We start from the raw sequence: 25,469 nt of genomic DNA, 5'->3' as shown, positions 1-25,469 counted from the left end.
ATTATGATGCTCCCATGGCTTAAAAGGTGAGTATGTTTGGCGAGACGGAAATTTGAACCTGTTAATCACAAGTTGCGAGTCGAGTGTCCTAACCAACCACCTGGTCCTGCCAGGCCCAAATGGAAAAGGAATAAGATAAAAAAATATAGGAATACATAAAGAATACACAAAGAACCACATAAAGAAATACAAAACTTCTCTGATCTTATTTTAAGGTATGTGAGCAATCTTGTATGACATTCCATAGAAAAAAAATTACAAATGTTTATTGACTTGAAAAACAGAAAGATCAACTTTGGTCCCCTTGTGGGATAGCAGTAAATCTTTGGAGTTACAACACTGAAATCAGGGATTTGATGCTCCTCAGTGGACACAGCAGATAGCACAATATGGCTTTGCTATAAAGAAAACCACATACAATACTACTCTCTTGGCAGATGTGTGTAATGCACTACCAGTCAACTATGTTTATCAAGTAATAATTTTATGGTTTTTTTTTTAAGTTAAGCACAAAGCTATACAATGGGCTATCTATGCTCTGCTATGTTGTAAGTCTGTAGACATGCTGTTGTGCCACTGGAGGACTCAAGTAATAATATTTCACAGAAATGCTTTGAGATGCTTGTTATAGGCTTCTGTTACATTTTGATGGCCAGTCTGTTCCAGGGAACCAATTATGAGAGGAAAGAATCTGTTGAGCCTCCACTATGTGTGTGACCAACAAATTTTTACTTGTTCCTTGCAGGTCTATTTTATCACAATATCTTAATAATTATTGCCATACTAGTTTCCAGCAAGAGAAACAAATGTTATCGGATGTTGTCATCACCCAATTAGTAAATTAGGATATTCAGCTGGATGCTAGCAGTGTCCACTAGCATTTCAAAAGTTAATAAGGTAATTTTGGTTATGCTTTAAATGTGAATTGTTGAAAAATGTGTAACACTTAGAGTAGTGGTCTGTGGTGTGTTTACTGGTAATCAGAAGAGTTTGATAAATAGGATTTGATAGCTATGGGTGGATCCAATCCAGATTTCTCATCAAAGTTAACTCCTGCTGAACATATGACACATAATAGGTAAGCAACTATTAAACATATTTATGTTTATTATTTATTTGTTTAAGTTCTAGAATACTCTTTCATTTATTCAGGATTTGAGCTCCAACATAGTCCTGATGTAGACAAAAAGATGTCTTTAGGGTATGGTTCTAAATGTCTAATTAACAGTCTTCTGCATTCTTTCTTCCTCTGATTTAGTACACTAATATTACCATGTTGCATGATCTACTGTTTACCTTGCATGCTCATTTTGTCACCACCACCACCGAATGTGGATGGAGGTGATGTTGTTTTTTTTCTTGTATGTTTGTCAGCAAGATTTCTTGAAAACACCCAAATGGATTTGGACGAAAGTTGACATACCTTTGGCCTACGACCTATCCTAGACGTGTTTAGCTTCTGGAAGAGTCAACGTCACGAAAATCCAACAAACTTCATATCTATTAATTAACGTGGGGGAATCAGTCAAAAAAGATCGGATTTTGATAAAAACTTGGTGGACGTACATAGAGTATTTATTATTCCTCATTGTTCTGCCAATAATGGTTCGTTTCAGTTAACAATGACGAACATAGACATTTTAGTATTTCTTGTGAACCATATATGGTCAACGCTCTACTGAGTGGCCCTCTGGTTCTTTTTGTTGTACTGTTCCTCCAGTGTGGACAAAATAATTCAAATTACAGGTTTATTTTACTTATTGTACAATAACGAGTTAATATTTCCACTGTAGCTACAATACTAGCTAACTGTATCTACACGTGTGGAAAGAGAATATATTGTTAAAAAGGTGTTTTATGGGGTTTTTTTAAGCACAGGTAGTTTTTACAACTTTTTTGCTTTTACAAAACAACAAAAAACCTTCACAATCGTCTATATGGGCATTCCTAAATACATCAGTATCAGTTTGCAGTGAGTACCGGGACAGTAACCACCGAACCTGACTTAAGTTTGTTTTTTAGCTCAAAAACTAATATCCCCCCTTCAGTGGGTCATCGGTCAATTTATGCACTTAAAAGGCTAGAATATGGTTTGATTTATCGTGGTGGACCCACTTGACAGCCAATTATGGCTTTGCTGTAAAACGAATACAAAATAAATTGTCAACTTGTGCTCTGTCCGCCGCATGGAATCGAATCACGGATTTTACTGTTATGAGTATGTGAATGGCGTTCTCTCACTGATGTACCAAATCATGAGATACACTCGACAAGAAACATCGTATTTAACACTATTTCTGTCTACCTGTAATTTTCTGTTCTATGTTGAATGCTATAGAATATGGAATATTCCAAGCAGGTGAACTGTAAAAATATGCAGTAAACAAATTATTAATCCAGACATAAACGTTCACAGGAAAAGTTTTTGTAAACCTGAGCTTAACTGAAAGCACAACAGAGTTTTCATTTTCTTTTTTAGATTAAATGGAAAATGTTAACAAACATTGTTGAATGTAAGTGAAATAAAGGTTTCAACAAATCACGAACATTTTAAGTTTCCTAAACAGCCATGTTTTTGTTTCTTCGCATAAAATGCAAACATGAAGAAAACGTTTGCATTAAAATAGCAATGACATTATAACAAGAATTGGTATTTAAGGAAAACTTGTTCTAGAATACACTACCTTGTTTTTTCCGAGAATTTATTAGCATAACCGCTCTGAAACTGAAGTAACACGAGGACCTGTACAGAACAAAAGAAGTACTGATGCGCATGCTCCATTTACACTGTGCAACATTTCACCTAATTTACGAAACAGATTATTTCATGATTTTGCTTAGGCAGCATGAGATGTGCCTTCTTTAGGTACTAACGATGGCGCCATCTTCGCGCTGACTGTAACACTGCATTACAATGTGGTCAACATGAAACTTTCATACACTTGTTGTTTGTAAGTAAACAAGATTATTTAAATGTGATAATGTGGAATTAAAGATCGAACTTAACCTCACGTCTGTGATGTCGAGAAAACCCACTTGTAGAGAAAAATATATATGTAAAACGGTTTTACATATATATTTAACCTCAAGTCTAATTAGCCAAATATGCTAAACTTAATCAACTACACTCGCCGACGTCATCAGTGAATCATGTGTTTATTTATTTGTTTTTTGAATTTCCCGCAAAGCTACACGATTCGCAAGCCAACGTATAGTGGGATTAACCGAAACATTATAATGCCCCCACTGCTGAAAGGACGAATATGTTTGGTGTGACGGGGATTCTAACCCGCGACCCTCATATTGCGAGTCGAATGCTTCAACCACCTGGCCATGCCGGACCTTCAATCATGCACACTATCATAAAATAGTGAAAGATCGAGACTGAACCCGACTAATTATTCTGTGGAATTATGGAAACTACACATAACGCATGCAACTTTACGATACTGAAATACGTGACAAAAAATCTCTAAACTGATAAAACGATTTGCATCATTGAGATTACAGACGAAAGTGTTAAAAGAAAGGGCATTTCACTGACAATTCTTCATTTTGTGAATTGAATTAAACATTTTAGTTTATTGTACAAGATTGGTTTCATTATGGTTTCAAACACATTAGTATATTCACGAGCTGTCTTTGGGTGACACGCTTCGTTAGTACCGTTTTTATTCGTTTATAAGACGATTCGCTTATAAGACGGGTCCCAACTTCACCTGAGAGATTGTCGATATTCTGTTTAGACTCGTTTATAAGACGAAGGAAGGAAAGCAGGTAACGAGAGAAAAGTGAAAAAAATGGAAATTAATAGAAACCTAATTTTGGGTTTCGTATACGATATTTCGATTTCAGATTAGAAGGAGAAAAATAGAAGGGATAGAAAAGTGAAAATAAATGAATAAATCCAAACTCGGTGTTCAAGCGTTTAATGGAATTTCATCAACTATTTTATTTACTGTATGATAAATATTCATATTTAAAACACATAACAAAGAACAATCTAACGCACAAAACTTATCACAACATATTTCAGTATCAAAGTACGTTTATGCTAACTTTTAAACCACATTTCTTCAAAGTATTAAGAGTTTACGTAAACTGCACTTTAATAGAACACAGCAAATCAGTATGCAAGTTATGAAATTCAAAAGCCTTCAAATTATTCGTTGTCGCTATCTCCAAAGAGTTCATAAAACTGCTCCTCGGACCATCCATCATCGTAGAGGTCGCATTCCTCCGTGTTCTCCTCCTGCTCTACATCATCTCTGCCGCCGATAAACTCACTGAAAAGTTCATCATCCTCACTGCCATCAATGGAATTCGAAATTCCGCATTTGAGGAACGATCTGATAAACTGAGTGAACTAAATTTATTTTCTATGTCTGTAGACCTCGCCTATAAGACGAGCCCCCCAATTTGAGCCCGAAATCTCGAGGAAAAATCCCCGTCTTATAAGCGAGTAAACACGGTACGTGTCCCTTAGCAACAAAACCGTGACCTGATATTGACTTGTGTACACTTACCTCCAATATTATCGAGGGCTGGCTTCACCTTTTTTATCATACTAACATTTTAGTTTACTGATATACTTAGCTTGACATAAGTTTTAAAAACACCTAAGTCAGAGGTCAGTGCCCCTAATTCGTATGTCTTTATTAGGTTTTAATAACGTTTTTTGGGACTTATTATTACTTTTCTATCGATAAAACATTCCTTTTGTTCTTTATTTCTCCCAAATGTATTGTTATTAGTCTCAACTAATGATAGTACTTGAAATTAATGTTTAGGTTAAAACATCGTTAAATAATTTTTATCACAAACCTAAAGCCTGTTAGCGATTCACTTATTGACATTTAAAACGTAATTTTTAGGTTTTATGAAGTACATGTGAAATATCCATGATTTTAATCATACCGAAGACAAACTGAAAAGCAAATATATATAAAGAATGTGAAACGACTTTTATATAACAGTTATGAACTTCGATGTCATATTACCCTGTTTTGTTGATTAAAATCTAACTTATAAAATGGCTAGTTGTCTTTTGGTAAAGCTCCGCTCGTCTGTATCGCTTACCGATGTCTTTAGAGTAGAACTAAAAACGAAGAAAAACATCTTAACTACACAGGTCACATCAGCTTACAGGTGCAAAAAAAACTAGCTTAACTACACAGGTCACATCAGCTTACAGGTGCAAAAAAACTAGTTTAACTACACAGGTCACATCAGCTTACAGATGCAAAAAAACTAGCTTAACTACACAGGTCACATCAGCTTACAGGTGCAAAAAAACTAGCTTAACTACATAGGTCACATCAGCTTACAGGTGTAAAAAACTAGTTTAACTACACAGGTCACATCAGCTTACAGGTGAAAGAAAAAACTAGCTTAACTACACAGGTCACATCAGCTTACAGGTGCAAAAAAACTAGCTTAACTACATAGGTCACATCAGCTTACAGGTGTAAAAAACTAGTTTAACTACACAGGTAACATCAGCTTACAGGTGAAAGAAAAAACTAGTTTAACTACACAGGTCACATCAGCTTACAGGTGAAAGAAAAAACTAGCTTAACTACACAGCTCACATCAGCTTACAGGTGCAGAAAAAACTAGCTTAACTACACAGGTCACATCAGCTTACAGGTGCAAAAAAACTAGCTTAACTACACAGGTCACATCAGCTTACAGGTGCAAAAAAACTAGCTTAACTACACAGGTCACATCAGCTTACAGGTGCAAAGACACAAACTAGCTTAACTACACAGGTCACATCAGCTTACAGATGCAAAAAAACTAGCTTAACTACACAGGTCACATCAGCTTACAGGTGCAGAAAAAACTAGCTTAACTACACAGCTCACATCAGCTTACAGGTGCAAAAAAACTAGCTTAACTACACAGGTCACATCAGCTTACAGGTGCAAAAAAACTAGCTTAACTACACAGGTCACATCAGCTTACAGGTGCAAAAAAACTAGTTTAACTACACAGCTCACATCAGCTTACAGGTGCAAAAAAAACTAGCTTAACTACACAGCTCACATCAGCTTACAGGTGCAAAAAAACTAGCTTAACTACACAGGTCACATCAGCTTACAGGTGCAAAAAAACTAGCTTAACTACACAGGTCACATCAGCTTACAGGTGCAAAAAACTAGTTTAACTACACAGCTCACATCAGCTTACAGGTGCAAAAAAAACTAGCTTAACTACACAGCTCACATCAGCTTACAGGTGCAAAAAAACTAGCTTAACTACACAGGTCACATCAGCTTACAGGTGCAAAAAAACTAGCTTAACTACACAGGTCACATCAGCTTACAGGTGCAAAAACACAAACTAGCTTAACTACACAGGTCACATCAGCTTACAGGTGCAAAAAAACTAGCTTAACTACACAGGTCACATCAGCTTACAGGTGCAAAAACACAAACTAGCTTAACTACACAGGTCACATCAGCTTACAGGTGCAAAAAAACTAGCTTAACTACACAGCTCACATCAGCTTACAGGTGCAAAAAAACTAGCTTAACTACACAGGTCACATCAGCTTACAGGTGCAAAAAAACTAGCTTAACTGCACAGCTCACATCAGCTTACAGGTGAAAAAAAACTATCTTAACGACATAGGTCACATCACTCATTGTATTTGTGAAATGTTCCACTTAACACACAACCACTTGACTAAGACAATCTTATGAAATAGATAAAACAGAAATACTTCAATAGTTTCTGCTGGAATGTTAAATGACAAGGTTTCAGTGATCAAATGACAATAATAAAGTTGTTTATTACTAACCCTCATAACCGGTCTAATATATATAAAAACCATTGTTAGTTTGTGCGGAGTATATTTGTAATGAATAATTTCAAATATAAGTTACTCCATTCTTATCAAATGTTTTTGAGAATGTATTTGATTTTTTTTTTCTCAGTGTGTATTTGTATTTCTTTTATGGCAAAGAGCAGAAAAGTAGTGATCAAACCTCACTGAAGGTAGGTCGGGGTACTGGACTTGTTTTATATATTATATAAACACTTCGATTTCTTACTGGCACGCAAAGCTAGTATATGTATGAATCTAAAGAGTTTGAGTAAGTAATATAAAAACGATTTAGGAGCCTCCTCACGTCGTTAGAATCCATGTAGACATATCCGGTCGTATTCTACTTGACGATCATGCATTTTAACAAATAGTCCTGCAACATAGTTTCTTTTTTGCAAAAATATCGTCTTGAGGGATTCAGCAACATACCACTTACACCCGTTTACTTTCTGTATTCAGTCTAGTGTATGAAGACGACAGTTTACTAATGCCCGTTTGAACAATCGGTTCGCACAGAAATCTATATATACTGCGTCCAACAGCTTGACTGATATATCTTGTTTTGGAACACCATGAATATTAATTTCATTCTACAGCTGCTTGGGGTTTGCATTATTCAAAGTATATTTAGTAAAAGCAAGTTATGAACACATGGCACATGTTACTTTTCAAGACAGAGATCTTTCTTAATTATGTTGTGTAGTATTGCTTGAGGCATGTGGATGGCTTTTGCTCTTGACCCTCGTATTATTTCCTATTACAAAACGTCAGATTTTGCTTAGGACGACTATGGTCTGTTTTGTTGAAGGTTTCTTTCTGAAAGGCTCTGGTACCCCATAATGATCCACATTCATTTGTTTTAAAATGATATTATGTATTTCACACATTTATAATTTTATGATCTGAGTACGTCAGAAAGGGCTGTCACATACTCCTTCCAAAAGCAATTAATTTTCAGTGACATCACACCACCTGCACCACGTCAAGCAATGTGTAAAATACATCATTCAACTGCGATATTGTATTACTGTTATTATATATATTATTTATTTTCATATTATAAATAATTTTATTATAGCATATTCAACTCTCACTATATGAATTAGAATACAGAAGTAATTTGACGAATTCTATGAACAAAAAGTTTCATGAAATTTGATAAAAGAATTCAATTGCACCAGCCCAAACCTCATATAAAGACAAGCAACCAAAAAAACAGTTTGAATCTGACTGCCTTAATGCTAGGAGTGACCAATCAACGAAGCGAGAAGATCAAAAGAAAAAAAAAATGAAGCTGACGTCATCGAAAAGATGTTTAATAATGTGTGTAGCATGCGTACCCGTGGTTTGGACGGTCATTTCATGTGTTGCATCTCAAAATTGTGGAAGGAGAGGCCCATACTACTGTTTGTAGAAATACGTTTTAACCCCGGCATTGCAATGTCCCATCAGGTTCATACTTGCATAGAGTTCTATTTCTCGATTAGTCTTTTAAATAGGTTCTATGGTGGAACATAAACCAAGTACCTATACAACAAGTTTTAACGTTTCTTGAGCGATAACTCGAATATACGTGGAACATTCGCCCACATTCGTTTTTGTTTTTTTAGATTTAGCTGCAAAATACAGTCTCATGAATGATCAACTTAACGCACGATTTTGTTTCAATATGAAACGGAAACGTACTGTTTAATACTGCTAAACTAAAAGCTGTATTTCTGAAAAGAGGCGGTACAAACAAAACTCGTACTCAACTTGTTTGTGCACGAAAAACTCTCGTTCTGCTGATGATATATCATCATGTTTCAGTCCATGACAGTACACAATAAGAAAACAGATGACCCCAGCCGTAACACAGTGTCATTTTACAGTCCTAGTACATACTCTCGAGCACAGTGTGTTCGTGCACGGGTAAATAAAACTGTAAATTCATTCAATATTGAAGCAAATTAACTCACATTAAGCCCGTATGATGAAAGGTTTACAAAAGTGCAATGTCGAACAATTTAGTACTGGTCAGCTCAGCTGGGTCGATAATGAAGGTTACATCTAATAGTTTCACATCACAGTATAAATACATATGGTCGCAAAGTGTCGAATACAGCTTGAGACCTAAAACTTGGACCTTAGTTTTATTTGATACCATCCAGGCTGTTCAAAGGCTGAAACAAATCGAAAAGTGCGATTCCAGAATGGTAAGAGAATAAGTCTCGTCGTTTAATGTTAGTCACTGCTTTGGTTTTGTTTTTAATTACACTGTTTTAGGCCTAACAAGGCCAGGTGGTTAGGGTGCGCGACTCGTAATCTGAGGGCCGCGGGTTTAAATCCCCGTCATACCAAACATGCTCCCCCTTTCAGCAATGGAAGCGTTATAATGTAACAGCTAATCACACTATTCGTTAGTAAGAGTAGCCCAAGAGTTGACGGTGGGTGGTGATGCCTAGTTGCCTTCCCTCTAGCCTTACGCGGCTAAAAACACCGTTTTCTCCGGCATATCGTCGCTCGAACCTTAGATCTACTGACCCACAGCCAAGGTTATTAATAGTAGGCTACACGCAGATAAACAATACGTGGCTTTTAACCCATTCACTGCTGATTCACCGTACATGATACCCCAGTTGAATTCGAGTATGCCGTTTCCGGTGTACGCCTTGCAAAAATTCGTTTACAACAACTCCAATCAATATGTCAATGAAACAGCGTTAATGTTTGACAGAAGGATGACGCTTGCGATATTCAGAAAAAAAAAAAAAGTCATACAATACTATATGGATTTATTTATGTAGTCTCTGTTAAAATTCAAAACAACCAAACTAAACTTCTGCGCGTACTTGTTTGTTATACCAGTTTAACACATAAATAACATACTAATATACAACCTACACTACAGCATTGAAATCCTATTTTGTCATAATGTACGATGCATAATAACTGAGTAAGTAATCTATTTAATAAGACGAGCTAAATAAAGCATGTGAATCATTGAAGAAATAGGCCTAAATTGTTCTGTATGTTATTATACCTATTCAGGTTGCTCGAGTGATAAACAATAACAAACTAATTTTTCTCAGTGTTGACTATAAAATGCCTGAAGATTGTTCCCTAAATTTTAATTATGAGAATTCTCCACCACTAAAAGACCGGCTATTTTCATAACAACTACAGATATTTATTTCAAGGGTAAGGGCAAGTGTGTAGTAAGTCTCGTTCATTCACGTTCTGTCAGAGACCAAAACTGCATGATCCCAGCCGAGAATGCTGTTTACCTCCTCGGGCACAACGACCTCGTTTGAAGCTGTAAAGAACTAGTTACACGCACAATGGACAGGAACCTTAAAATAATCAAGTTATTCTTACAAAGGGAAGTCATCATGTCGAATAATCAGACAAGCAGTTAAAGGTGATATTTATAGTAAACCAAGTTTGTTTGTTTGTTTTTTAATTCGTTTCTCAAGTAATCACATTACGTTTGTTTTATTCTCAAACAAAACAGAGCGGTCAGTAACATTCTGGTAAAGTAGTTAAACACCGTATCACATACAAAAGTTGTAATGATTTTCAATCGAGACCCAAACAATACTTAACAACGAAAACAAATATAAGATGTATGAACGAATGACTTTATGTTATTTGATTCACAAATATCAGGAGATCAAATATTAAAATAAAAATATTTTAATTTTCAGCGTAAACGAACGACGAAAATTATATGCGTGTATGGGCGGGATTTAGGGCCAACTTGTTGGGGAGTACTTATTTAGCCATTGTGAATACTGTATGCCACAAAATGGGGGGGAAGCAATAAGTCCCACTTCCCTGTAATCCCATCCATGCACACACGCACATTTATACTGTGTTTCTCCGATAATAAGACCTACCCATAAAATAAGACCTAGTGTGATTTTTGGGGATAGTTTTAAAATAAGCCCTAGTTAAGAGTGGCAGGAAGAGGAAAGAAATAAAAAAATAATAATTTATTAATTAGTTTAATAGTTAGTTAATTAGTTTGTTTAAGTATTAATCAGTTAGTTTAATAGTTTAATAATAGTTTATTTTAAATGGTTAGTTTAATAGTTTTACTTTGTAACTTCATTTTTTTAATATATCAAAATAAGACATCCCCCGAAAATAAGCCCTAGTGTCATATTTTGGAGTGAAAATTAATATAAGCCCTGTCTTATTTTCGGAGAAACACGGTAGCTATAACATATTTTAAAGTCATTACTTATATGATAAAATAATTTATTCTGTATCAAAGCCGATATAATTAGTAAAAAAAAGAAAAATGGAGACTGTACTTATGTATTATTCACTTGTTCAGCTGTGCAATTTCATCTTTATTTTCCAGAAAAACTCCAAACACGCAGATCACGGTTTCGGTTGAACACCATCAATGCTAGCACACCGGTCTTACCAGTTCTGAACGTTTTCAAACAAGTGGGCCACAAAGTACGTTTGCTTTACCAAAGTTTCTTTAGGTTTGTTTAATTATTGTTTGCTGAATTTCGCACAAAACTACTAGAGAGTTATATAATTGCGCCAGTCAACACCACCTGCCGCTGACGTAATCGAATAGTGGTAATTGACTGACACCCTTATAACACCACAAAGAGCGAGAGTGGTTTTAAATACATATTTTTTTTAATGGTAACGGAGCACGAACTACAAACACGCTATTTGGCCATACCTGATCTTTTTTTTTTTTTTTTTTTTTTTATCCTAAAGCTGTACGCACAATAAGCTATTTGTGGTTTATCGACGATTGATTGCCGAATTATAGCGTTATAACTTCTGGAGTGTACAGTTGAGCCACTAAGTGGCGTATTATATCATATACAATTTTATACGCCCTTACAGGTGTAATTATTTACCAATTAACGCAACTGAAAGACTTAAGAGTTTCTTTCAATACTAATTTATAAAGTTACCATTTACATAATACCAGTACGAAACTTATCTGACATAGTGATCAGCTGGTTATTAAAGCGGCAATAAACAAACGAGTTGTGTAATTCATATGGTGTTCATTACCATAAGTTTCGTTAATTTTGAGTTAGTCCTACATGAAACTAATACTTTCTTGTCAATGCTTCTTCAAACACTACCTGATATATGGCAGTTGAAACCTGTATATGTAAAGATAACGAAACAAATGATTACGTCACAGAGCTGGGGCGCGCGTGTATCCAAGGGGAAAAGGGAAATGAAACAGTTATTGAAGCAAGTTACCAGGACGTTCCTTACCGATTGTTTTATTTCATGATTTCACATTAAAAAAAAAAAAAGCTTTGTTTTCGGACACATGCCACATTTTCGGCGCCGTGATTACAACACAGCACGTGCCTCTTACGTCATTTCTGTCATATTTTCAAGTTCTTTATCTCTGTTTTTCACATGAGAAAACTTCATCCCTAATAAAACAGCTTTTCCAACATTTAAGGTCTCTTCCTCTCTCGTGTCCGTTAATGTGATGGGGCTGTGTATCGAACAGTCTAAGGTTCGAAACGTGATACTGCTAATACGCTTCCCACTTTCAGCTGCAAGTGTATTATAAAAGCAGCTGTCAATATGGTTCTTTAGTTGAATGAGTTGGGCAAAACAGCCGTTATTACAGTGGATGCTGTTAGCTGTCTGCTATCCTTTTAGTCACTAGTTTGGCTGACAACACCTTAATTCTGTGGGGGTTGGGGGTCTCCATCCTGGCATTTAGCCAGTTCCGCATCTGCAGTACTTTTTTTGTTTTCCTGGACACATGTAAGAAGATATTTAATAAAAATCTGTATTCAAACCTTTCCACGGATTATTTGACCAAGCACAGACAATTCCATTTGTAACTTAGATACGTTTAGCCAATTTTAATTTGCATTTATTCGTAAAAATTATCAGATAATCTATTTTGTAACTAAGTAACAAACGAACGTCTTAAAACAAAAATGCATGAAATGAACGGGTGATCATAACAATCACAGCCTATAACAACAGATACGGTTTGTTTTGAAAATGTGCGCACATTCAACAGATTAAATACACTTCAGTAGATATTTTTGTAGAAAGTAATAAAAGTTTATTAAAGCTTTCAAAAAGTTCTAAAGTCAGATCGTAAAATAATTTTCAAATTTTGTTTAATGAAAGTATTAAGTACAGTAAAGTTTAGGCCTACCTAAACGAAAGCAGAAAAAACACAAAAAACACAACTTTATGGAATATAGGCTTAACTAATTTTAGGCCTAAGATAAGGGAACTTACGATTTCGATATCTGCTATCAAAATTCTTTTGTACAATTTTAGAAACCCTCTAATTAATTAAAGAAGTACTGTTGCAATAAACATTAATTTGACTACAGATATTTTGCGGGATACCGTTAATCCCCCATAATTTTCACACTTAGTAATTCACGAGAAGAAACAAAATCAACACAAAAACAGCGACGTGTTTCTATAATACTCACAGAGTTGAAGCCATTACGTGATACAAATTATTTTCTGAAGTAGCAGCTAACCAGAATTTTTATCCATAAATATTGCCTGTGCAAATACTTTTAACCAGTTGCAGTAATGTGTCTAGAACACTGTGGCACTGCTTTGATTTAACTGATTATTATGTAAAAAAAAATTCTGAAAAGGCTATTCTTTGTTTTCATTTTTGAAATTCGCGTAAAGCTACACAAGTGCTATCTACGTTAACCGTCCCTAATTTAGCAGTGTAAGACTAGATGGAAGGCAGCTAGTCATCACCACCCACTTGGACTACTCTTTTAGCAACGAATAGTGAGATTTAGCGTGACATTATTACGCCCCCATGTTTGGTGTGACGGGGATTCGAACCCACGACCCTCGGATTACGAGTCCAGTACCTTAACCACCGGGCCATGCTAGACCCAAAAGGTTATTAAGTTATTACAAGTGATGCATTACAACTACTATTAATTTCTACGTTTTTGGTCTGTGAAAAACGAGGGTTTAAGGTTCGCGCTTTCGTTTCCGTAAAATGACGCTCCGCATCTTGGGCAACAGGTATGTTATTTATGATTTTAATTGAGAATCAAATCTCGCTAATCACGACACTGGCGATGTTTGTTGTTGACTAGCTGCCGTTCCTTTCTCTTGTCTATCACTTCAAAATTAGGGGCGGGTAGTGCACATAACCCTTGTGAAGCTTTGTGAATAGTAGTAATATTACTACTTAAAACATAACATATCATACTGAGGTATTTACACTTTTCACATTTGTAAAATATGTAAAACTAAAAGAAAAATACCAAATTATAATAATGTTTGCATTATCACAAACCTAAATATATATTACATGCACGTGGTAAATATATATATATATATATTTATTACATACACGTTGTCTTTGGTTCTCCCCTCTTGAACTTAAATATATAAATTACATACACGTGGTCTTTGGTTCTCCCCTCTTGAACCTATATATATATTGCATACACGTGGACTTTGGTTCTCCCCTTTTCAACCTAAGTATATATTACATACATGGTCTTTGGTTCTCCCATCTTGAACCTAAATTCGTATTACATACATTTTTGGTTCTTTAATTTTGAACGTAAATATATATTAGATACACATGGACTTGAGCCTAAATATATATATATATATATATTACATATACATAGTCTTTGGTTCTCCCCTCTTGAACCTAAATATATTACATACACGCGATGTTCGGTTCTCCTATCTTGAACCTAAATATATCTCACACGCGATGTTCGATTCTCCTATCTTGAACCTCAGTGTATATATATATTACATACACGTGGTGTTTGGTTCTCCTATCTTGAACCTCAGTATATATTACATACACGTGGTGTTTGGTTCTCCTATCTTGAACCTATGTGGCCTCCCCTCAACTGCATTTCGACATTACTCTGAGATACATTTTCCTTTCCTAGTTATATCACAGTGCTTTTCTATCTTGAACGTTTTGTAAGCATTTCTGACGTCGTACATTGTACAGAGGCGTCACGAACTTTACTGGAAGATAATCAAGTGTCCACCTTTAACTCCCTTAAACCCCCATCTGTCGTCATGTACAGCTGTTGTTTACTTATTCTGTTTATTTTCGGTACGTGTTTTATCAAGTCTGATAAAAGCAGTTCCAGATTACTATATGAGAAATAATACAGTGTTCCGTGAGATATCACATTTGAATCTAAACTCGCATGAATTCACGTGTTAAGCACACAAGACATTTTAGACCTTTGTTGTTTAAGTACCTCCAAACCAAGTGAACGAGTCCCGACTAAAAGTTTTATTAGCCATATGTATTTTGTGACAATGTAAATACTGCTAGAGGTGGCTTTTGACTGTTGTATTTAGAAACTATATCGCGTACACTGATAAGCTACCAACTTTAAACATTTTGTTAACCAATGTCAAAAACTTCACTGAAGATTTTTTAATTTATAAATATTTCAACAGGCTCTCACGAGACAGTGATGAATATTTTTGTTGAAAACACAACAAAAAAAAGCCTATCCAATCCCATGTTACTAAAACTGGAAGTTTTTGGGCATTTCTCTTGGCTAAAATTAAAGTATTTATCGGACTTTTTCAGCGCTGGACTGACAACAGTTAGCGCATCACGAGCTTAATGGCTAATAACATGAAACATACAAGTCTTCAAATGAAACACAGAAGTATTCTGGAACCGGTTAGAACAACCTTGGTAGATACTGTGAAGCAAGCCGAGTATAATATTAAGTCTGTAGCTGCTTTCAAAGTGTTCCTGTCTACTTATCCTACTGCTGACTATAGTATTGCTTCCACCTTCCTTACCGAATCACAGGTGAAATCGTTCGTATTAAAATTCAAAGCTAAACATAAAAGGTGATAGCAAACACATAAAAGGCTGGTAATCTGTTAACTGACAATGATCAGAATGTTACTTTATTAATATATACTGAATTTACTACCAGCAGGTAGACCTTAGTACCAGCTGGTATGGAGACTTGAGGATGTTGCATTTTATTTAAAAATGTATCAGTTAACAAATAAAACCTTGTCTCGAAACGATACATTCAAAACCAACTCTGAGAGTTTCCAGATTAAACTTACTTTTAATATTCAACAAAGTAATGTAAAGACACCCTTTAAAGACACGTTTTAAGAATTTAATGTGGCCTTAATCGTAAGTAGGACTAACTACATCCTATAACTAAACCTTATTTAATTTCAAGTAGGGCTAACTACATCCTATAACTAAACCTTATTTAATTTCAGCACAAGTTAATAGCAGTCATTAAACTTTTCCGTTTTTTTTATTTCTTTTATCTCGTTTCAATAATACAAGTCAGTTTTAAAATGCTATATACATAAACATTATTTTTAAAACACAAAATGCATTCACCATAAAACACTTTATGTAAATAAATCTGATGAGCATAAAAATTCATTTATTTAACCTGACTCATGCACTGACAACTCTTGTCCATGAAAACTGTCACTGACTAGCTTTTAAAAATCCCTTATTGAGGAAAGACCTCGTCGGCACTGGATGTAGTAGATGTGTTGTGGTTAAGATATTACGACAGACTTTACTTCACTTTCGCTCGAGGATTTTTAATAACTACAAGGACAAAATTTATGTGATATACCCTTATGATAAATATTTTAAATCATAAGCCTAATAACATCTCATGAGATTCGGTCTTAATTAATGAAGGTAGTGTAAATTAATTTTACTTAGAAGTCATTACAGTTCTTTTGTGTAAAAAGGGAAGATACGTGGTTTATACCAAAGTTGCTAAATCAGGGCGTAATGTTTTCTGACATAATTAGTAATATTTGTGTTAATTAACAACGGTAAGAAGAAATTACCCCACAAAGGCCGTCTGGAGGGTTAACTTGTTTTAACCACTTTCACCACTATACAGTAGTGCATTGTTTGTCTGTCGGTCAATAAATGCTAAAATGACGTCATATCAGGGACGATTAACGTTCCAATTTGTACTGTCGTGATGACAGTAAAACATGCGCATGCCATGGATCACGAGAAGAATTACGCACCCTGTAAGCCATGAAACAGCACAACGTATGGGCTTCAAAAAGCAAAAAATAAAAATATTTGTTACTGATAATTTTGGTTTTATTAACTCTTCAAATATGACACTTTCCAGGGTCCTGCGGAAGTACACCTAGTTAGAGCTGCGTTATATTAACAACGGAGCTGCTAATTTGTAAATGCGGGCGAAATGTTGACTGAAAATGAATCATAATTACTGAAAACAGTTTACTTTAATGTCGGTTCCAAGATTAGTAGTGACTCGAATACAACATTTCTTGTTTTAAATTGTGGTATTAGGTAAAACCACATATTTCAGAAGTTCTTGGCTGAAATGTGTTGTTACGTTACTACAGAGTTACAAAAGTTCAAAAACAAAAACAAACTGTTTCTAAAAATTACAAGATAAGCCTTTGTTACGTTGTATCTTGTTTTGTTAAATACGTCACTAGCTTCTCACAACAATTACTTCTAAGTTCAGGTAAAGTGTATGGTCTGTTGTTCCTGAACTGTCTTAACAGGGCCAACTACAACTAAGTTGATGCTACACTCAATGTATAAACACTTATTTGAGCTTTCGCTACCCACACGTGTACGGTTTTAAAACTGCACTTGTGTTCACTGGGCCCGTGGTTCAACTCTCATGTTTTCCTTCCATAATATCAGTTGATTCACTGGTACATAATGGTCACATTCTCAAATATGTGACCGTTTTTACCTCACGACAGGATTCGGTTGTGTTATATGATTTTATGTTAAACATGTTCCTGGCGCTGTTCAGTTGTGTTTATCACACCTACGTTATGAAAACTTATAAAAGCTTTGTTGTATATGAAACTTATCTCACTCGATAGTTTGAACTGCATTTCAAAGTGCTCTGAACTCAGAGTGGTCCAGTGTTAGCGTGTACTGTCGTGCCCTCAGCTCAGCGTGGTCCAGGGTCAGCATGTACTGTCGTGCCCTCAGCTCAGCGTGGTCCAGTGTCAGCGTGCACTGTCGTGCTCTGAGCTCAGCGTGGTCCAGTGTCAGCGTGTACTGTCGTGCTCTGAGCTCAGCGTGGTCCAGTGTCAGCGTGTACTGTCGTGCTCTGAGCTCAGCGTGGTCCAGTGTGAGCGTGTACTGTCGTGCTCTGAGCTCAGCGTGGTCCAGTGTCAGCGTGTACTGTCGTGCTCTGAGCTCAGCGTGGTCCAGTGTCAGCGTGTACTGTCGTGCTCTGAGCTCAGCGTGGTCCAGTGTCAGCGTGTACTGTCGTGCTCTGAGCTCAGCGTGGTCCAGTGTTAGCGTGTACTATCGATCCGAGGTTCCATGGTTCACACCTTGTTATCGCCAATATAAATAAGAAAAACACCGTGGCCCGTGGGAGCGTTTTAACAGTGACAATCACAGCACACTATTGAACTAAATCATCTCAAGGGTTGGTGGCGAATGATGTTGTCTAGCTAGTTTTCATGTATTTTATTACTTTAAAATTTGGAAGGCAGAGTAGCTAAAACAGAAATATAACAAATTTAACGAAGCCAGCCAATGAGGTATGGGCAGGAGTACAGATGTCTCAAGATGCGGAATGTGTTTTGGCCTGAGACATCGACGTTCGAAGCCAGTCAGTAGGTCACTAAAACCTAATGATTTTTATACTTCTAAATAATATATACGTAAATTTATGGTAAGCATGCGTCGGTTGGTATCCAAATATTGTTAAGTTACAATACTAATAGTGTCCATTCCAAATCCACGAAGGATGACGTCAGCTCTTCAGTGGGGCTTCATTCCAAACAACCCTTTTAAACAGCGTGGGCTCCTTCTACACTCACAAGAACGAGTTCTCGAGTTTAAATTTCATTCTTCAACGAGGTTAGTCACTAGGTACCCTTTGTATCAGGTACTTGTTTTAAAAAAACGTAACTTAGAAACTGATAACTTTCAACATTCAGAACTGAAAATCAAAGGACTTAAATGTTAAGGTTGTAAAAAACCAACTCTATTGACAGTTACGGGTCCAATTTGGTACTGACGTAAATAACACTTATTAACCAAAAGAATAAACAAGTGATAATATCGACTCACTTACCGAGACGAAACCCCAGTTGTAACTCCATTTTCGACTTACTAACTGGGAAGACAAAAATATTCTAATGTCGATTTAGCTTCTTTAGTCCCGTACACACACAGAAAGCAAAGCGTACTCGGCTAGATATGAAAACGTATTAAACCTGTACACACACACAAAGCAAAGCGTACTCGGCTAGATATGAAAACGTATTAAACCTGTACACAAAGTTATCAACGTCTCCATTATTCTCACAGGAACTTCAAACATCGAGCCATACGTTAAGGTTTCAAATGTACATTCCACCAATATAGGTACATATACTAATTCATTTAGTGTGAATCTATATCATTTATCATTGTCCAAGTTAATTTAATAGTTTCCTTCGAATCTCCCTTGAACCTTAACATCTCCGTAACAGATGTATATGATTATACAAACATATTACTGTTTAACATTTAATGTACGGATTAATCGAAGACAAACGTTTGATTATCTGGTTTGGTTTGAGTTTCCCGAAAAACTACACGAGGGTTATCTGCCCTTAATTTAGCAGTAATATACTACAGAGAAGACAACTAGTAAACACTGTCCATCGCAAACTCTTGAGTTACTCTTTGAACTACAAATAGTGGGAGTTATCACATCATTATAACGTCCTCACGGCCAAAAGGAAAGGCGCGTACGATGACCCGAATTCGACCCCGACTTTCACTCTCAGACTGCAAGTCGAGTGCTCGATAAATATGTTACCGTTTGTCATTTCCTAGATTCATTACTCAAACTTGTTATTGTTTATTACTCATAAGAGTCGGAACCAAGGGTCGTGCATTATTATAATAATTTTAGGGGGGAGAAGGTAGAAGGCCCCTCCGTAGACTGAGCTACGTTTAGAAGATTCTCAATACTTCGTTGTAAAATATGCACGTCTAGCTAAGTACCCCCACTCTATAACTTTTCTATACCACTGCTAGTAATGAAAAAGTTGTCACTTTTACCAAGTGGACGAAAATAACGACAAATATGCGATTCTTATCGCTCGATAAATGATTTGAAATTCTTCATTCAACACCTATGTTGGTCCACAATGATAGTAGACATTCTTGTAAAGGTAAATAAGATTTACAGAAAATAAGTTTCTTTTTATCCCCATGTAGGTCGGCCACAGCCTTTAATACATCTAAAGGAGTAATAAATATGTAGGTCACATTTGTGTTAAAGTGTGCATCTAGAAAAATAATTTCATCTATAGGTTGTAAGAAACTATTCCACTTCAATCACGTGTATACTAGAGACGTTATTAAATTTAATAACCAATAAGTAATGCTTTTGTTTCCTGGAACACCTAAGAAATATTCCATCTATTGTTGGCTATTTGTGATTCTGTGTACCAACACCACCTCGTCTAGCGCGCTTTCTACTGATGCGTTTTCGTTTAAAAGCGATTTTCATATCAGTTTTGTATTCTTCTTATCCGCACAGCCAGTCGTAATAGCAATTTTCGATTTAGCGCGGTTTTGAAACAGAAAATTGGGCCGTCGACTACAGTTTCTCAGTTTTTCTGGCCGCGTGATACCATCGGTTTATGGAAATACCAGTATGAACCGGATTAAACATGCTCATTAAAAGTAAACTTTAATGCAGTATACCCGGAATTTGTATACAATATACTTAAAGCACCAGTAACAGCTAGTGCTGAAGAGTTGTGACTGACATACAAAGTAAGTTAACCCTAATCACGCCTTCTAAGCAATATTATCTTCAGTTCTTGCTGTTGCTAAAGTGAAGGATTTTTATTAAAAAGTGAAACAAACCGTATTTACTTCTTTTAGCAAATATATTGTATAATTGGTATTAATACTTAAACCGGACTCTAATGTTTTATATACTTTAATATTTGTGAATCTAATACCGGAATTTCGGTGATGAAGGGATTACATAGAAAATTAATTTTCGTTTAGTGGGTTTTATTCTAATGTGGAGTTTTTCAGGTTGGTTGGTGTAGTGTCTTACACTGTAGCACAAAGCAACTTGGCTGTCTGCGTCAAACAACCGGTAAAAAGTTAAAATTAAAATAAAATTAGTAAAATTTATAAAAGGGAATTATGGTGATACAAAAAGTTTAAAAAAACATAAATAGCATAAAATCAATGTTTACATCTAGTCTACAACGTTAAGAGAAAAACTACACTAATATAAGTTGTAAAAGACTTTCTGTAGCATAATTATAACTCGATAGGAAGACTAACAGGTAAGTACAAAAACCACCATCAGTCACCTGAAGTTGGTCTTTCCAGTCCAGGTTCAGAGTTACCTGACATTACGGCCATTTTCTAATTTCAAACCGAACTAGATGGACTTTGATTTTTAAAAGGGAACCACATTAAAAAAGTTTTAATGTATAAATTAATAAACGTAAATCGCATTGAAAAGATTAATGGCCTTTAAAAAACTAAAAACATTTCTAAGGTGGACAGTGTCACCATCACCAATAACACTGTAACGTTATGTATAAACCTGAGGACAGAACATGTTTAAAATGGTGCTGTCGTTGAGAGTCTGTTTTGTTTGTTTTTTGTATCAAGCACAAAGCTACACAATGGGCTATCTGTGCTTTGCCCACCACGGGTATCGAAACCCGGTTTTTAGCGTTGTCAGCCCGCAGACATAACGCTGAGCCACTGGGGGGCCGTAGAGAGTCATAACGACGGCAAGACAGTAACGTGTGGCTTATTTTGACCTGAGTATCACACTGACCACACACTGGTGCATCAGTCCCAGATAAAAGAAAACGATGAGTTCAAAAACTGACCAATGTGTAGTCCAGTTGGAACAACCTCCTCTTTCCGATCCTTACAGTAACAAGACGGCCAAAGTCCAATATGGAGTTTTACTTGGAAAAGCTTGTTTTCACATTGCTCACTTCCAAGTCGACTGCTAATTGGGACGGAGCCGAGCCTTGTATACAGGACCATAATCTATATATGGAACAGGCACAGCAGTGATAGTGTCAGTAGATAAATTTAGCTGCAGTGTCAATGAGCTCGTTCCCGCAAATATCAACGTGACCCGGTATCCAAAAGTAGGTGTTAAAGAGAAATATGTCAGTCAGTTTTAAATATCGGCGAGAACAGGGTGCGAACTAACGTAAAGCGATTCCGTGGCCAGTATAGAACTAAGCGAGTCAGTATAAATAGTGCAATTTGAGTACTACTTAGCTTGATCCAGGGCAAGAGAAATGGCATACAGTTCAGCAGTGAACACAGAAACTGTAGAGAGGATTCTGCGCACAACCACCAAACCACAACAAACCATGGCAGAGCCCACACAGTCACCTGATTTCGAACCATCTGTATAAATAGGAATGGAAGGATGGTTCGAAAGATGTTCAGCAAATAGCAGACAGTATTTCCAATGAGGGGTGTCTGCTTTACTCAGATGACGTAAAGATAGCTCACATTTGGGGGACTGTAATAAGACTCGGTGGGATGGGCTGACCAGTGGTTACAGCAACGTTATCCAATAACAGACCCAATTCATCCAACTGCGCCTGGATACAAAGGTCAAAAGGAGCAATGGCAGATCATCTTGTCTGAAAAAGAATGGCCCACCGAGGAAGGAAAATACAACCCCAGGAGGGATGCTTTGGTAAGGAACGAAGTATCAAAGCATATAGTAAAGACAGTTGCAAACGGCAGAGGTGCAAAGAAGGTTCATGAGACTATGTATAAGTTCTGAACTGGGGAAGTGCAGAGCTAAAAGTCCTTGATGATGAATGGGGTCTAGCATCTTTAAAGCCGATAGTCTGGTAGAGCCATAGACCAGTGAACCATAGTCGAGTTTCGTTCGAATAAGAGCACGATATATCTTTAACATAGAACATCGATCTGCTCCCCAGGTAGTGGAAGAGAGGACACAGAGGATCTTCAGTGCTCTTGTAGATTTGACCCATAGCTGCTTGATGTGTGGTATATAAAGGTTAGCTTACAGTCAAAGATAAGCCCCAAGAACTTAGTCTCAGAGACCACAGGCAGCACAACTTCACCGATATAGAGTTCAGGATCAGGGTAAAAAACTCTGTTGATGGCAAAAGTATATGCAAACGATTATAGAGAGAGAGAAGGTAAAGCTATGTGCTGTGGTTCACTTCAGTAAACAATTGAGGGCAGTCTGTAGCTGCCTCTCAATATACCTCATGTTCGATGACTGACAGGAAAGTCAACATAGAGCTCTTTTACAACAGTGAGAGGGAATTGTTCAGTGATGGCATTAATTTTTATACTGAAAAGTGTGACACTCAAAACACAACCTTGAGGGACTCCAAATTCCTACAGAAAAGAACGGGAAAGTGTCGAATCCACACGAACTTGGAATCGCCTGCCCATTAAAAAAATTATATAAAAATGGGCAAATGGCCACGTAAACCGTATATATGGAGGTCTCGCAAAATACCACACCTCCATGTTGTATCATAAGCCTCCTCAATGTTAAAGAATATTGATACAAGATGTTGTCGTTTGAGAAAGGCTCCTCTGATTGATGTTTCAAGTCGATTCAGGTGGTCCATGTTGAAGCGCTGTCGTCGCAACCCACACTGGGTGAGCGAGAGGAGGTTGGTTGATTCGAGGAACAAAACATGATGAGCATTAACCATCCTCTCTAAGTTCTTACAGAGACAGCTCGTCGAAGCAACAGGACAGTAGTTTGAAGGAATCTTGGGATACTTCCCAGGCTTAGAGAAAGGTAGGACAATAGCCTGGCGCCAGGCATCAGGAAAGATATTCTCCTGCAAGATCCAGTTAAAAAACAATCAGAAGAGAAGCAAGAGATAAATGGTGCAGCATTTCATAGTGTTCATCATCAGGTCCGACTGATGTACTGCTTGACCAATGAAGGGCCACTTTGTGTTCCACCAGTGTAAAGGGACGATTATAGTCAGAGAGATAGTCAGCTCGAAAGGAAAGAGGTGATCTCTCTGTTCGAGTTTTGGTGACTAAGAAGGTTGAGGAAGAAGAAGAAGTGCTAAATACCCAAAAATAGCTTTCACCTAGAGTATCAGCTACTTCCTGGCCATCTGAGTAAGACCAAGGGGGGACAGAATTATATTTCCACTGACCTTTTGAATCTTGTCCCATGTGACTTTGGAACTGGTAGTAGAAAATATGCTGGTTGTAAACTTAATCCAAGATTTCTTCTGGCTTTGACGACTTACCGGCAAAGAACGTGCACGGGCCTGTTGGAAAGCGATGTGGTGCGAGAGTGTGGGATACTTACGAAAAGTGGTCATATCATGTATTAATTTGCGAGTAATTTTTGAATTATAAGAAATAAAACGCAAAAAAGTGAAAAAAATCGTAATTTTCCATCTTGTTTCAGTTAATGTTCACAAAGGTGTAGGTGGACGTGATGATGTAAATGTTAAAATGAGAACATTGGTCGGCATCATAATTCTATCTTTGTGAGTAGAGATACCTGTCACTGCAGAAACTCCTTGGGTGGAGAAACCAGCGAGAATCTGACTCTGGGATGTTCTTCAAATCCCTCTCAACAATGACTCCTCGTGAAGAATTCAAAGTAACACGGGGAGTAACCTCAATAGGTGTATCCCCAATTGCCTTTGAATGTAAGAGGAGTTCACTGTGTTGGGATGTGGATGTTTCATCCAATATGTCAACAGATTGAAGTTTCTTCACTGAAGTTGAAGAGCCAGCAAGTCCCTCTAACGTTTCGCCCGCCAGTCCTGCACACCTCTTTCTGGAACATTACGTCTAAATAATTACTAGCTTTGATATTTCAAACAACTATTTTTTGAGTTAAGTTTTCTTTTTTACCTTGAATGTTCTTGCGTTTCTACAGGAAATAATGACAGCAATTGGAATTCTTTTCGTTTTAATCTTGACGTCCACACATAACATTGAAAAACAAAACGAGCTCAGTTGCTTGCTAGTTTATTTCTTGAACTTCGCGCAAAGCCTCTCGGAAGCTATCTGCGCTAGACGTCCTGATTTAGTAGTGATAGAGAGAAGGCAACTAGTCAACTCCTCAAACCGCTAACCAGCGAAAAGTGCGAAAGGTATAGATTATAAGCCCTCAACGTTAAAAGGGCGAGCATCCTCCGGAAAGGGTTTTAATCCCACGACTCTCATATTGCGATTCGAGTGTTCGATCCAATCGTACTCGGTTGTGAAGCACTGGGAGTGAGGGATAAATATGATGTTGTAACTGTCAATCTTAAATTTAGATTTAATAGAAAATTGTTTTTTTATTCGTTACTTTTAAGGAAATTACAAATTTAATAGCCTAAAATTTCACTAATACTCACACAGATCGAACTCTTACTGAAAACCATGACTAAAGTTTGCGTATATTTAGTCGTCAAATGACATTAATTTGACTAATTTAATAGTCTTCAAGTTACTACCCTTAACACACAATACTTAATGTGATTATTTTGACTCAATATATATACACATATAACTTACGTTAATATATTTAATACAATGTCATCAAAAATCAGTGGAATACAAATTACCATTGTTCGTTCAAACTTGCTTAATGACGTGTTTCTC

The 25,469-nt window shown here is 36.6% G+C and overlaps 1 protein-coding gene across 5 annotated transcripts in view; it reads right to left on the bottom strand.

The window, feature by feature from the left end:
• Positions 1 to 5,005: 5,005 nt before the first annotated feature.
• The window catches only part of LOC143256264 (serine/threonine-protein kinase unc-51-like), a 43,765-nt gene continuing 23,301 nt past the window's right edge, over positions 5,006 to 25,469 (bottom strand). The window contains exon 4 of one of the 5 annotated variants that reach the window (XM_076513241.1): positions 5,006 to 5,098. In XM_076513241.1, coding sequence (XP_076369356.1) covers positions 5,021 to 5,098 — 78 coding nt within the window. In that variant the 3' untranslated portion in view covers positions 5,006 to 5,020. Of the gene's footprint in view, positions 5,099 to 11,550; positions 12,577 to 16,118; positions 16,419 to 17,997; positions 18,655 to 24,630; positions 25,092 to 25,469 lie in introns of those variants that run through there. The other 4 variants (XM_076513242.1, XM_076513244.1, XM_076513243.1 and 1 more) reach the window with 4 other exon arrangements.

This window comes from Tachypleus tridentatus, chromosome 7, assembly GCF_004210375.1.
Source record: "Tachypleus tridentatus isolate NWPU-2018 chromosome 7, ASM421037v1, whole genome shotgun sequence".
NCBI classification, from domain to species: Eukaryota; Metazoa; Arthropoda; class Merostomata; order Xiphosura; family Limulidae; genus Tachypleus; species Tachypleus tridentatus.
Note: the sequence above shows the minus strand (reverse complement) of the source record. Positions and strands in the feature narration are given on the sequence as shown.